Below are 12,649 nucleotides of genomic sequence, written 5' to 3' on the forward strand. Positions count from 1 at the left end.
GTTCTGGTCCAGACAACCTGGTGTAACTGTTATATCAGACCTGCAGTGTGTTCTGGTCCAGACAACCTGGTGTAACTGTTATATCAGACCTGCAGTGTGTTCTGGTCCAGACAACCTGGTGTAACTGTTATATCAGGCCTGCAGTGTGTTCTGGTCCAGACAACCTGGTGTAACTGTTATATCAGACCTGCAGTGTGTTCTGGTCCAGACAACCTGGTGTAACTGTTATATCAGACCTGCAGTGTGTTCTGGTCCAGACAACCTGGTGTAACTGTTATATCAGGCCTGCAGTGTGTTCTGGTCCAGACAACCTGGTGTAACTGTTATATCAGGCCTGCAGTGTGTTCTGGTCCACACAACCTGGTGTAACTGTTATATCAGACCTGCAGTGTGTTCTGGTCCAGACAACCTGGTGTAACTGTTATATCAGACCTGCAGTGTGTTCTGGTCCAGACAACCTGGTGTAACTGTTATATCAGGCCTGCAGTGTGTTCTGGTCCAGACAACCTGGTGTAACTGTTATATCAGGCCTGCAGTGTGTTCTGGTCCACACAACCTGGTGTAACTGTTATATCAGACCTGCAGTGTGTTCTGGTCCAGACAACCTGGTGTAACTGTTATATCAGGCCTGCAGTGTGTTCTGGTCCAGACAACCTGGTGTAACTGTTATATCAGACCTGCAGTGTGTTCTGGTCCAGACAACCTGGTGTAACTGTTATATCAGGCCTGCAGTGTGTTCTGGTCCAGACAACCTGGTGTAACTGTTATATCAGGCCTGCAGTGTGTTCTGGTCCAGACAACCTGGTGTAACTGTTATATCAGACCTGCAGTGTGTTCTGGTCCAGACAACCTGGTGTAACTGTTATATCAGACCTGCAGTGTGTTCTGGTCCAGACAACCTGGTGTAACTGTTATATCAGACCTGCAGTGTGTTCTGGTCCAGACAACCTGGTGTAACTGTTATATCAGACCTGCAGTGTGTTCTGGTCCAGACAACCGGGTGTAACTGTTATATCAGACCTGCAGTGTGTTCTGGTCCAGACAACCTGGTGTAACTGTTATATCAGACCTGCAGTGTGTTCTGGTCCAGACAACCTGGTGTAACTGTTATATCAGACCTGCAGTGTGTTCTGGTCCAGACAACCTGGTGTAACTGTTATATCAGACCTGCAGTGTGTTCTGGTCAAGACAACCTGGTGTAACTGTTATATCAGACCTGCAGTGTGTTCTGGTCCAGACAACCTGGTGTAACTGTTATATCAGGCCTGCAGTGTGTTCTGGTCCAGACAACCTGGTGTAACTGTTATATCAGGCCTGCAGTGTGTTCTGGTCCAGACAACCTGGTGTAACTGTTATATCAGGCCTGCAGTGTGTTCTGGTCCAGACAACCTGGTGTAACTGTTATATCAGACCTGCAGTGTGTTCTGGTCCAGACAACCTGCTGTAACTGTTATATCAGACCTGCAGTGTGTTCTGGTCCAGACAACCTGGTGTAACTGTTATATCAGACCTGCAGTGTGTTCTGGTCCAGACAACCTGGTGTAACTGTTATATCAGACCTGCAGTGTGTTCTGGTCCAGACAACCTGGTGTAACTGTTATATCAGACCTGCAGTGTGTTCTGGTCCAGACAACCTGGTGTAACTGTTATATCAGGCCTGCAGTGTGTTCTGGTCCAGACAACCTGGTGTAACTGTTATATCAGACCTGCAGTGTGTTCTGGTCCAGACAGCCTGGTGTAACTGTTATATCAGGCCTGCAGTGTGTTCTGGTCCAGACAACCTGGTGTAACTGTTATATCAGACCTGCAGTGTGTTCTGGTCCAGACAACCTGGTGTAACTGTTATATCAGGCCTGCAGTGTGTTCTGGTCCACACAACCTGGTGTAACTGTTATATCAGACCTGCAGTGTGTTCTGGTCCAGACAACCTGGTGTAACTGTTATATCAGGCCTGCAGTGTGTTCTGGTCCAGACAACCTGGTGTAACTGTCTTTTTTTTTCACCTTTATTTAACCAGGTAGGCTAGTTGAGAACAAGTTCTCATTTGCAACTGCGACCTGGCCAAGATAAAGCAAAGCATTGAACACATACAACAACACCGAGTTACACATGGAATAAACAAACATACAATCAATAATACAGTAGGAAAATATATATACAGCATGTGCAAATGAGGTAGGATAAGAGAGTTAAGGCAATAAATAAGCCATGGAGGCAAAGTAATTACAATATAGCAATTAAACACTGAAATGGTAGGATGTGCAGAGGATGAATGTGCAAGTTGAGATTCTGGGGTGCAAAGGCGCAAGATAAATAAATAAATACAGTATGGGGATGAGGTAGATTGGATGGGCTATTTACAGATGAGCTATGTACAGGTGCAGTGATCTGTGAGCTGCTCTGACAGCTGGGGCCTGTTGCACAAAAGTAGAATTAAGACATCCGGGATAAATGACTCAGCTGAGCTCAATGAAGCCAAAACATGTGCGTCCAGGCTTAATTGGTTGCACAAAGACCAAGCCAGGATGAGCAGACACGGATTCATTAAGCCAGGTGAAACCAATCCTGGATAGGTGCGCGCTCACGGCTCACTCAAATAGACCCCGCCACAGATCACAGATTAACTGATTTACCATGGCAACTAGAGCCGCGTACTTTTCCCCGTCGGAAGCACAAATCCTCATGGAGGCATACGAGGAGGTAAAAAATATAATTAAGAAGAAAGGCAACACCGCCACAGTGATAAAGCAAAGAGAAAAAGCGTGGCAAAGTATTGCAGACCGCCTGAATGCGTAAGTAGTGCACAATTACACACTCACCGCTCCGCTGAAACATCACAATTACAATTCAAATATTTAATTCACATCTCCAAAAATGCAGTTGTACTGTAATTATGAAACGGTTAAATTTTTAATTGAAATGCACTGCAGATATGAGTGAAATTGTGTAAAGTAACTCCATCACACTGTATAAAGCTATGATACATTTTTTGATATTTTTACTGAAAACAAGACAAAAATACCAAGTAATTTTTTGCAGTGTGACTCCATTAAATGTGTGTGTGTGTGTGTGTGTGTGTGTAGATTAAACATGAACGGGCCAAAACGGACATGGCAGCAGGTCAAAATCAAATACAAGAACATTCTGCAGAATGGTATGGTCCCTGACTAATATTTAACAAAGCACAAGCATATATTGTACCCAGAAGGTGCCTGCTCACACATTGTCTGTACTGTTTTAGCAGTGAAAAAGAATACCCACAGACAAGGCACGGGTGGTGGGTCACCAAAGGCTGACCTTACCCCAGCAGAGGACATGGCCTTGGAGCTAAATAAAGGCAGGCCCGTCTTAGAGGGGATCCCTGGGGGGAAAGAGACGAGCATAGGTTCCTCCCAAGATGCCACCCGCTTCATTCAAGGTATGTCCTTCCATCTCTACATGGGATACAACCACATTCATATTGAATCAATTTGGACTGTCTGACTTTGGTTTACCTATTGCCTTGCAGTGTCTGGCAGCACTGTGTTCCTGTTAGAGCCACCAGCACAAGCACCAGACGATGCTGATCCAGTGAGTACTCCATCAAAGGCATACTGTAGGCCTGGCATGTCTTGTCTACTAGCTTCAATATGAATCCGATTAAATGTGATAGGGTGAAGGCCCCAGTGCAGCAGCAACAGCACATGATGGAGACGATGATGATGAGGAGGAGACCATCTCTCTGGATTCCAGAAGGCATGAGGTATCATGTTAAGACTGTGAAAGTACTATTTACTCTACAATGGTGAGGAGTCCTCATCAAAATCAAAAAATCTAATTTCTTTTACAGGACCCAGATGCTATACAGTGGGAAAACCAGCCTGGCAACATAGTGCGTATTAATAAAAGGACACCACATCCTGCCAAATTCCAGCTGCGCTAATTGTATTGTGTTCACAGAGCTCACAAGCTATCAGAAAGTTGTATGGCAACCACCTCCGGCGCCAAATAGAACTGGCAGACATAGACATTCAGTACAAGAAGAAAAAGATGGAAAATCTTGCACTGGAGTCCGAAATAAAAAAGAGGACAATTAGGAAACTGGACCTTGAAATAAAAAAACTTGAGAGGGAGGTGAGATATGCCTTCAATGTACACTGTATGCTAACTGTAACACAAATGTATTATTCATTATTTTTCTTTCCTCCCCCAGCTCCAAGAAGATGACACAGCTCAAAATAAAAATTAGGTATATTCTCGTAAAGTCAAGTGAGCCATGACATATGAGCTCTTATTGTGAGCACACAGGACGGTGGCATCTTTCTAAGTTTTTTTTTATTTTCCCAGCAATCAGTACAACCAAGTCATCGTTATAAGGCATCGCCCTCTTTTGCCCACCCCCCCAGCACCAGGTGTGGCCACTAGCCTATATGAAGGCCCAAAATTGTGTGTTCCTTTCTGCTCTGACAATGGCATGCCCATTCGTGCGAGATGTGGTGGATGAAGAAGCACTTGTGCTGAGGAGAGCCTTCAGGCGAGAAAGGGTCTTCAGGGACCGGTTGGACCCACTGGCCTTCCCTGATGACCATCTATATGAAAGATACAGATTTTCTGCAGATGGCATCAGGTATCTATGCAGACTACTGGGTCCCAGGATTAAGCACCGCACTGCACGGAGCCATGCACTGAGTGTGGAGCAAATGGTTTGTGTGGCCTTGCGCTTTTTTGCTAGTGGAGCCTTCCTGTACTCAGTGGGGGATGCAGAACAGCTGAACAAGGCCACAATTTGCCGCACAATAAGGAGTGTGTGTCTGGCTATCAAAGCATTAGCAGATGTCTTCATCTCCTTCCCTGGCCACAGAAGACTCTGTGACATCAAAGAGGAGTTCTATAGGATTGCAGGTAAGAGGATCTACAAATTACAGGACAACTGTTAACACATAGTAGGATACTCATTACTTTGTGTGACAGGTTTCCCCAATGTCATTGGTGCAGTGGACTGCACACACATAAGGATAAAAGCCCCCTCAGGTGCCCATGAGGCCGATTTTGTGAATAGGAAATCCTTTCACAGCATTAATGTTCAGGTGAACATAACTTTTTGATATTGTCCATTGACGAACACTCTGCATTGCCAGTGATGTGCATTGATTGGTGTAATATTCCTCATCTTATGATTTCAGATGGTCTGCAATGCTGACTGTGTGATCAGCAATGTTGTGGCAAAATGGCCTGGCTCAGTCCATGACTCCAGAATCTTTCGGGCCTCTGAAATCTATCAGTGCCTATCACAAGGTAAGCCACACAACCCCTATTTATAACCATCATGGCTGTGTCAAGAATATCACTGTGTTTATGAGGTAGTAATGATGAGATTTTGTGTTGACAGGTGAATTCTCTGGTGTGTTGCTGGGAGACAGGGGGTATGGCTGCCAGCCTTTTCTCCTGACACCTTTCACAGACCCCCAGGAAGCACAGCAGGCCTACAACCATGCCCATGCCAGGACCAGGGCCAGAGTTGAAATGACCTTTGGCCTCCTGAAGGCACGCTTTCACTGCCTTCACAAATTAAGGGTCAGCCCTGTTAGGGCCTGTGATATTACTGTGGCTTGTGCTGTCCTCCACAATGTGGCCTGCCTGAGGAAGGAGAGGGCCCCCAGAGTGCCACCAGCCATGGACTGGGACAATCCGGCAATCTTCCCTGATGACGACAGTGGTCGGCTGCTGAGGGACCAATATGTGTTGAATTATTTTAGTTAGTATGTGTGCTTTCAATTTTGGTTAAATATGTCCTGCGGTGGCAGAGGAATTTGGTTTTTTTTGGGTTCGTTTTTTGACGAATTTGGCCTCTTATGATGTTTGTGCGGTATACTGTGTGTAATACAAGGCTGCAGGGAGGCTACTGCATCCATTCATTTGTCTGTTCAGTTGATGTGTATGGATTTGTCCTGCATTTATTTTAGTGTGCAGACATGCAGGGTGTGTTATATACAGACCTTTGAATGTGTATGTATCATTTTGTATAATATGCTTGGATTCTGTGCTTTCCATCTTGTAGAGTCACTGTGACTTCAGTTTCGAAAGGAGCTGATGGTTTACCTGCTTTGTTTTGTCCTTATTCAATAAAGGAACATAATGTTACACATTGTGTTTTTATATTCATATGGAATGTGTATTTGTTTATATGACAGAGTACTAGGGCCACACTGAAGAAAAAGGATAAAGTCATAAATTTATGAGGCTGGTTCTTTCTGCAGAAAAGCTACATATTGTTTTTACAGTTTTGATACTTATGACAATGTGATACTTAATATTCTGGCACATCAGCATGTCTTTGTTTATGAAACCATACTGAAGTACAATTTCACGAAATGCCCCACATCTGTCATTTTAACAACTGTCCTCCTTTAAAACAACTGGTTACAATATTATGACTTGTGTTTTTTTCCTCTCTGTGGCCCTAATATTCTATCATTTTATATATAGCCTTATAGTCTATGGGAAACTGTAAATTATCTAATGATAGCAACATCATCTAAAAATCATTTTTTATCCAAACTCATTGAAATTAATGATCACAAACGTTTAAATAATAACAGTGGGTCTAGTTATATGTGATAACAATGTATAGTGAGCAGTGAAATAACTATTGGTTTCCATTTGTGGTGACTGCTGACTGACATTAGGGATGAGATTAAATAGATCCTGGAATTTAGCCTGGTCTGGAGCAGGCTAGCTCCACAGAATAAATCTCCATGGTAATTTATACCATAACATATCCTCCTGCCCCCTATCCATCTTTAGTGCAACCGGATTACGGATCAATTGAGCCAGGATCACCAAGATATCCTGGCTTAATCCCTTATCCTAGTTTTGTGCAACAGGCCCCCGGTGCTTAAAGCTAGTGAGGGAGGTAAGAGTCTCCAGCTTCAGAGATTTTTGAAGTTCGTTCCAGTCATTGGCAGCAGAGAACTGGAAGGAGAGGCGGCCAAAGGAAGAATTGGCTTTGGGGGTGACCAGTGAGATATACCAGCTGGAGCGCGTGCTACAGGTGGGTGCTGCTATGGTGACCAGTGAGCTGAGATAAGGCGGGGCTTTACCTAGCAGAGACTTGTAGATGACCTGGAGCCAGTGGGCGACGAGTATGAAGCGAGGGCCAGCCAACGAGAGCATACAGGTTGCAGTGGTGGGTAGTATATGGGGCTTTGGTGACAAAACAGATGGCACTGTGATAGACTGCATCCAATTTGTTGAGTGGAGTGTAGGAGGCTATTTTGTAAATGACATCGCCGAAGTCGAGGATTGGTAGGATGGTCAGTTTTACAAGGGTATGTTTGGCAGCATGAGTGAAGGATGTTGCAAATAGGAAGCCGATTCTAGATTTAATTTTGGATTGGAGATGTTTAATGTGAGTCTGGAAGGAGAGTTTACAGTCTAACCAGACACCTAGGTATTTGTAGTTTTCCACATATTCTAAGTCAGAACCGTCCAGAGTAGTGATGCTGGACGGGCGGGCAGGTGCGGGCAGCGATCGGTTCAAGAGCATGCATTTAGTTTTACTTGCATTTAAGAACAGTTGGAGGCCACGGAAGGAGAGTTGTATGGCATTGAAGCTCATCTGGAGGTTAGTTAACACAGTGTCCAACGAAGGGCCAGAGGTATACAGAATGGTGTCGTCTGCGTAGAGGTGTATCAGAGAATCACCAACAGCAAGAGCAACATCATTGATGTATACAGAGAAGAGAGTCGACCCGAGAATTGAACCCTGTGGCACCCCCATAGAGACTGCCAGAGGTCCGGACAACAGGCCCACCGATTTGACATAGTGAACTCTATCGGAGAAGTAGTTGTTGAACCAAGCGAGGCAATCATTTGAGAAACCAAGGCTGTTGAGTCTGCCAATGTTGTGATGATTGACAGAGTCGAAAGCCTTAGCCAGGTCGATGAATACGGCTGCACAGTAATGTCTCTTATCGATGGCGGTTATGATATCGTTTAGGACCTTGAGCGTGGCTGAGGTGCACCCATGACCAGCTCTGAAACCAGATTGCATAGCGGAGAAGGTACGGTGGGATTCAAAATGGTCAGTAATCTGTTTGTTAACTTGGCTTTCAAAGACCTTAGAAAGTCAGGGTAGAATAGATATAGGTCTGTAGCAGTTTGGGTCTAGAGTGTCTCCCCCTCTGAAGAGGGGGATGACCACGGCAGCTTTCCAATCTATGGGAATCTCAGACGATACGAAAGAGAGGTTGAACAGGCTAGTAATAGGGGTTGCAACAATTTCGGCAGATAATTTTAGAAAGAGAGGGTCCAGATTTTCTAGCCCGGCTGATTTGTAGGGGTCCAGATTTTGCAGCTCTTTCAGAACATCAGCTATCTGGATTTGGGTGAAGGAGAAGTGGGGGAGGTTTGGGCGAGTTGCTGTGAGGAGCGCAGGGCTGTTGACCGGGGTAGGGGTAGCCAGGTGGAAAGCATGGCCAGCCGTAAAAAAATGCTTCTTGAAATTCTCAATTATTGTGGATTTATCGGTAGTGACAGTGTTTCCTAGCCTCAGTGCAGTGGGCAGCTGGGAGGAGGTGCTCTTATTCTCCATGGACTTTACAGTGTCCCAGCACTTTTTTGAGTTTGTACTACAGGATGAACATTTCTGTTTGAAAAAGCTAGCCTTAGCTTTCCTAACTGCCTGTGTATATTGGTTCCTGACTTCCCTGAAAAGTTGCATATCACAGGGGCTATTCGATGCTAATGCAGAACGCCACAGGATGTTTTTGTGCTGGTCAAAGGCAGACAGGTCTGGAGTGAACCAAGGGCTATATCTATTCCTGGTTCTAAATTTTATGAATGGAGCATGCTGATTTAAGATGGTGAGGAAGGCACTTTTAAAGAATAACCAGGCACCCTCTACTGACAGAATGAGGTCAATGTCATTCCAGGATACCCCAGCCAGGTCGATTAGAAAGGCCTGTTCGCTGAAATGTTTTAGGGAGCGTTTGGCAGTGATGAGGGGTGGTCGTTTGACCGCAGACCCATTACGGATGCAGGCAATGAGGCAGTGATTGCTGAGATCTTGGCTGAAAACAGCAGAGGTGTATTTGGAGGGCGAGTTAGTTAGGATGATATCTATGAGGGTGCCCGTGTTTACGGATTTGCGGTTGTACCTGGTAGGTTCATAGATTTGTGTGAGATTGAGGGCATCAAGCTTAGATTGTAGGATGGCCGGGGTGTTAAGCATGTCCCAGTTTAGGTCACCTAGCAGCATGAGCTCAGAAGATAGATGGGGGGCAATCAATTCACATATGGTGTCCAGGGCACAGCTGGGGGCAGAGGGTGGTCTATAGCAAGCGACAACGGTGAGAGACTTGTTTCTGGAAAGGTGAATTTTCAGAAGTAGAAGCTCGAATTGTTTTGGTACATACCTGGTTAGTAAGACAGAACTCTGCAGGCTATCTCTGCAGTAGATTGCAACAATGCCCCCTTTGGCAGTTCTATCTTAGCGGAAAATTGTATAGTTAGGGATAGAAATTTCAGGGTTTTTGGTGGTTTTCCTAAGACAGGATTCAGACACGGCTAAGAGATCCGGGTTGGGAGAATGTGCTAAAGCAGTGAATAAAGCAAACTTAGGGAGGAGGCTTCTAATGTCAACATGCATGAAACCAATGCTTTTACGGTTACAGAAGTCAACAAATGAGAGCACCTGGGGAATGGGAGTGGTGCTGGGGGCTGCAGGTCCTGGATTAACCTCTACATCACCAGAGGAACAGAGGAGAAGTAGGATAAGGGTACGGCTAAAGGCTATAAGAACTGGCCGTCTAGCATGTTTGGAACAGAGAGTAAAGGGAGCAGGTTTCTGGGCACGATAGCATAGATTCAAGGCATAATGTACAGACAAAGGTATGGTAGGAAGAGAGTACATTGGAGGTAAACCTAGGCATTGAGTAATGATGAGAGAGATATAGTCTCTAGAGACGTTTAAACCAGGTGATGTCATCACATATGTGGGAGGTGGAACAACATGGTTGGTTAAGGCATATTGAGCAGGGCTAGAGGCTCTACAGTGAAATAAGACAGTAATCACTAACCAGGACAGTAATGGACAAGGCATATTGATATTAGGGAGAGGCATGCAGGTCCAGTGAGTGGTTGGGCTGGCTGGGGACACGGCGATTCAGACAGTTAGCAGGCCAGGGCTAGCAAGCTAGCAGTTAGCAGGCTGGGGCTAGCAAACTAGCATAAGGGCCTTAGAGGGATGTCGCGATGGGGGAAAGTCTGTTTTTGCCTCCTCGTGTGGTGACTTCGATAGACCAGTCGTGGAATTAGTAGGGTTCCAAGTAGCAGAGGGGTCCAAGTCCAATTGGCAAAATGGGTATAGTGGTCCAAGAAACTGGCCGGTGGATCAGCTAACAGTCCAATATGCTCTAGATAGCTAGCAGGCCGCGGTTAGCAGAATGGGCCTTCAGGGGACGTCGCACCTGAGGGGCCTGTTGGGATCCTTGGGCAGATTAAGAAGGTCGACGACATCCGATCCTCGTTTGCTAAGTCAAACGACACCGCTGGTTCTGCTCACACTGCCCTACCCTGTGCTTTGACCTCTTTCTCCCCTCTCTCTCCAGATGAAATCTTGCGTCTTGTGACGGCCGGCCGCCCAACAACCTGCCCGCTTGACCCTATCCCCTCCTCTCTTCTCCAGACCATTTCCGGAGACCTTCTCCCTTACCTCATCTCGCTCATCAACTCATCCTTGACCGCTGGCTACGTCCCTTCCGTCTTCAAGAGAGCGAGAGTTGCACCCCTTCTGAAAAAACCTACACTCGATCCCTCCGATGTCAACAACTACAGACCAGTATCCCTTCTTTCTTTTCTCTCCAAAACTCTTGAACGTGCCGTCCTTGGCCAGCTCTCCTGCTATCTCTCTCAGAATGACCTTCTTGATCCAAATCAGTCAGGTTTCAAGACTAGTCATTCAACTGAGACTGCTCTTCTCTGTGTCACGGAGGCGCTCCGCACTGCTAAAGCTAACTCTCTCTCCTCTGCTCTCATCCTTCTAGACCTATCGGCTGCCTTTGATACTGTGAACCATCAGATCCTCCTCTCCACCCTCTCCGAGTTGGGCATCTCCGGCGCGGCCCACGCTTGGATTGCGTCCTACCTGACAGGTCGCTCCTACCAGGTGGCGTGGCGAGAATCTGTCTCCGCACCACATGCTCTCACCACTGGTGTCCCCCAGGGCTCTGTTCTAGGCCCTCTCCTATTCTCGCTATACACCAAGTCACTTGGCTCTGTCATATCCTCACATGGTCTCTCCTATCATTGCTATGCAGACGACACACAATTAATCTTCTCCTTTCCCCCTTCTGATAACCAGGTGGCGAATCGCATCTCTGCATGTCTAGCAGACATATCAGTGTGGATGACGGATCACCACCTCAAGCTGAACCTCGGCAAGACGGAGCTGCTCTTCCTCCCGGGAAAGGACTGCCCGTTCCATGATCTCGCCATCACGGTTGACAACTCCATTGTGTCCTCCTCCCAGAGTGCTAAGAACCTTGGCGTGATCCTGGACAACACCCTGTCGTTCTCAACTAACATCAAGGCGGTGACCCGTTCCTGTAGGTTCATGCTCTACAACATTCGCAGAGTACGACCCTGCCTCACATAGGAAGCGGCGCAGGTCCTAATCCAGGCACTTGTCATCTCCCGTCTGGATTACTGCAACTCGCTGTTGGCTGGGCTCCCTGCCTGTGCCATTAAACCCCTACAACTCATCCAGAACGCCGCAGCCCGTCTGGTGTTCAACCTTCCCAAGTTCTCTCACGTCACCCCGCTCCTCCGCTCTCTTCACTGGCTTCCAGTTGAAGCTCGCATCCGCTACAAGACCATGGTGCTTGCCTACGGAGCTGTGAGGGGAACGGCACCTCCGTACCTTCAGGCTCTGATCAGGCCCTACACCCAAACAAGGGCACTGCGTTCATCCACCTCTGGCCTGCTCGCCTCCCTACCTCTGAGGAAGTACAGTTCCCGCTCAGCCCAGTCAAAACTGTTCGCTGCTCTGGCACCCCAATGGTGGAACAAACTCCCTCACGACGCCAGGTCAGCGGAGTCAATCACCACCTTCCGGAGACACCTGAAACCCCACCTCTTTAAGGAATACCTAGGATAGGATAAAGTAATCCTTCTAACCCCCCCCCCCCCCCCCCCCCTTAAAAGAGTTAGATGCACTATTGTAAAGTGGTTGTTCCACTGGATATCATAAGGTGAATGCACCAATTTCTAAGTCGCTCTGGATAAGAGCGTCTGCTAAATGACTTAAATGTAATGTAAATGATTATGTCGGTATTCCAGTCGTGAAGGATCGGCGGGGTTCCGTGCCCCATACCGGCAGTAGAAGGGGTCCGGATATTGTAGCCGAGGAGTGGGCTTCAGGAGTAGCCCAGGAGCCCTAGCCGGGAGATGGGTCTAGCCTGGGCTAGCTCCAGGCTAGTTGGTGCTAGCTCCAGGCTAGTTGGTGCTAGCTCCGGGACGGAAACGTTAGCCAGGAGTAGTCAACCCGGGTTGCGGTTAGCTAGCTGCGATGATCCAGATGAAAAGGTTCAGAGTTTGCGGTAGGAATCCGGAGATATGGAGAGAAAAATAGGTCTGGTATGCTCTGGTTTGAAACGTGTTGTACGAACTG

The 12,649-nt window shown here is 46.8% G+C and overlaps 1 protein-coding gene across 2 annotated transcripts; it reads left to right on the forward strand.

The window, feature by feature from the left end:
• Window positions 1–2,409: 2,409 nt before the first annotated feature.
• LOC139571566 (uncharacterized) lies at window positions 2,410–6,141 on the forward strand. 2 transcript variants are annotated; one of them, XM_071394560.1, is made up of 10 exons: window positions 2,410–3,154; window positions 3,242–3,418; window positions 3,509–3,570; window positions 3,653–3,742; window positions 3,830–3,871; window positions 3,940–4,113; window positions 4,193–4,228; window positions 4,327–4,881; window positions 5,163–5,274; window positions 5,369–6,141. In XM_071394560.1, exons 1-7 carry the CDS (start codon window positions 3,091–3,093, stop codon window positions 4,226–4,228), a joined length of 645 nt encoding a protein of 214 aa, XP_071250661.1. In that variant the 5' UTR covers window positions 2,410–3,090; the 3' UTR covers window positions 4,327–4,881; window positions 5,163–5,274; window positions 5,369–6,141. The 2 variants fall into 2 exon arrangements, with proteins under 2 accessions (XP_071250661.1, XP_071250662.1); XM_071394561.1 differs by lacking the exons at window positions 5,163–5,274; window positions 5,369–6,141 and adding an exon at window positions 4,951–5,124.
• Window positions 6,142–12,649: the final 6,508 nt, after the last annotated feature.

The sequence above is a fragment of the Salvelinus alpinus genome, chromosome 3 (assembly GCF_045679555.1).
Source record: "Salvelinus alpinus chromosome 3, SLU_Salpinus.1, whole genome shotgun sequence".
Lineage (NCBI taxonomy): Eukaryota > Metazoa > Chordata > Actinopteri > Salmoniformes > Salmonidae > Salvelinus > Salvelinus alpinus.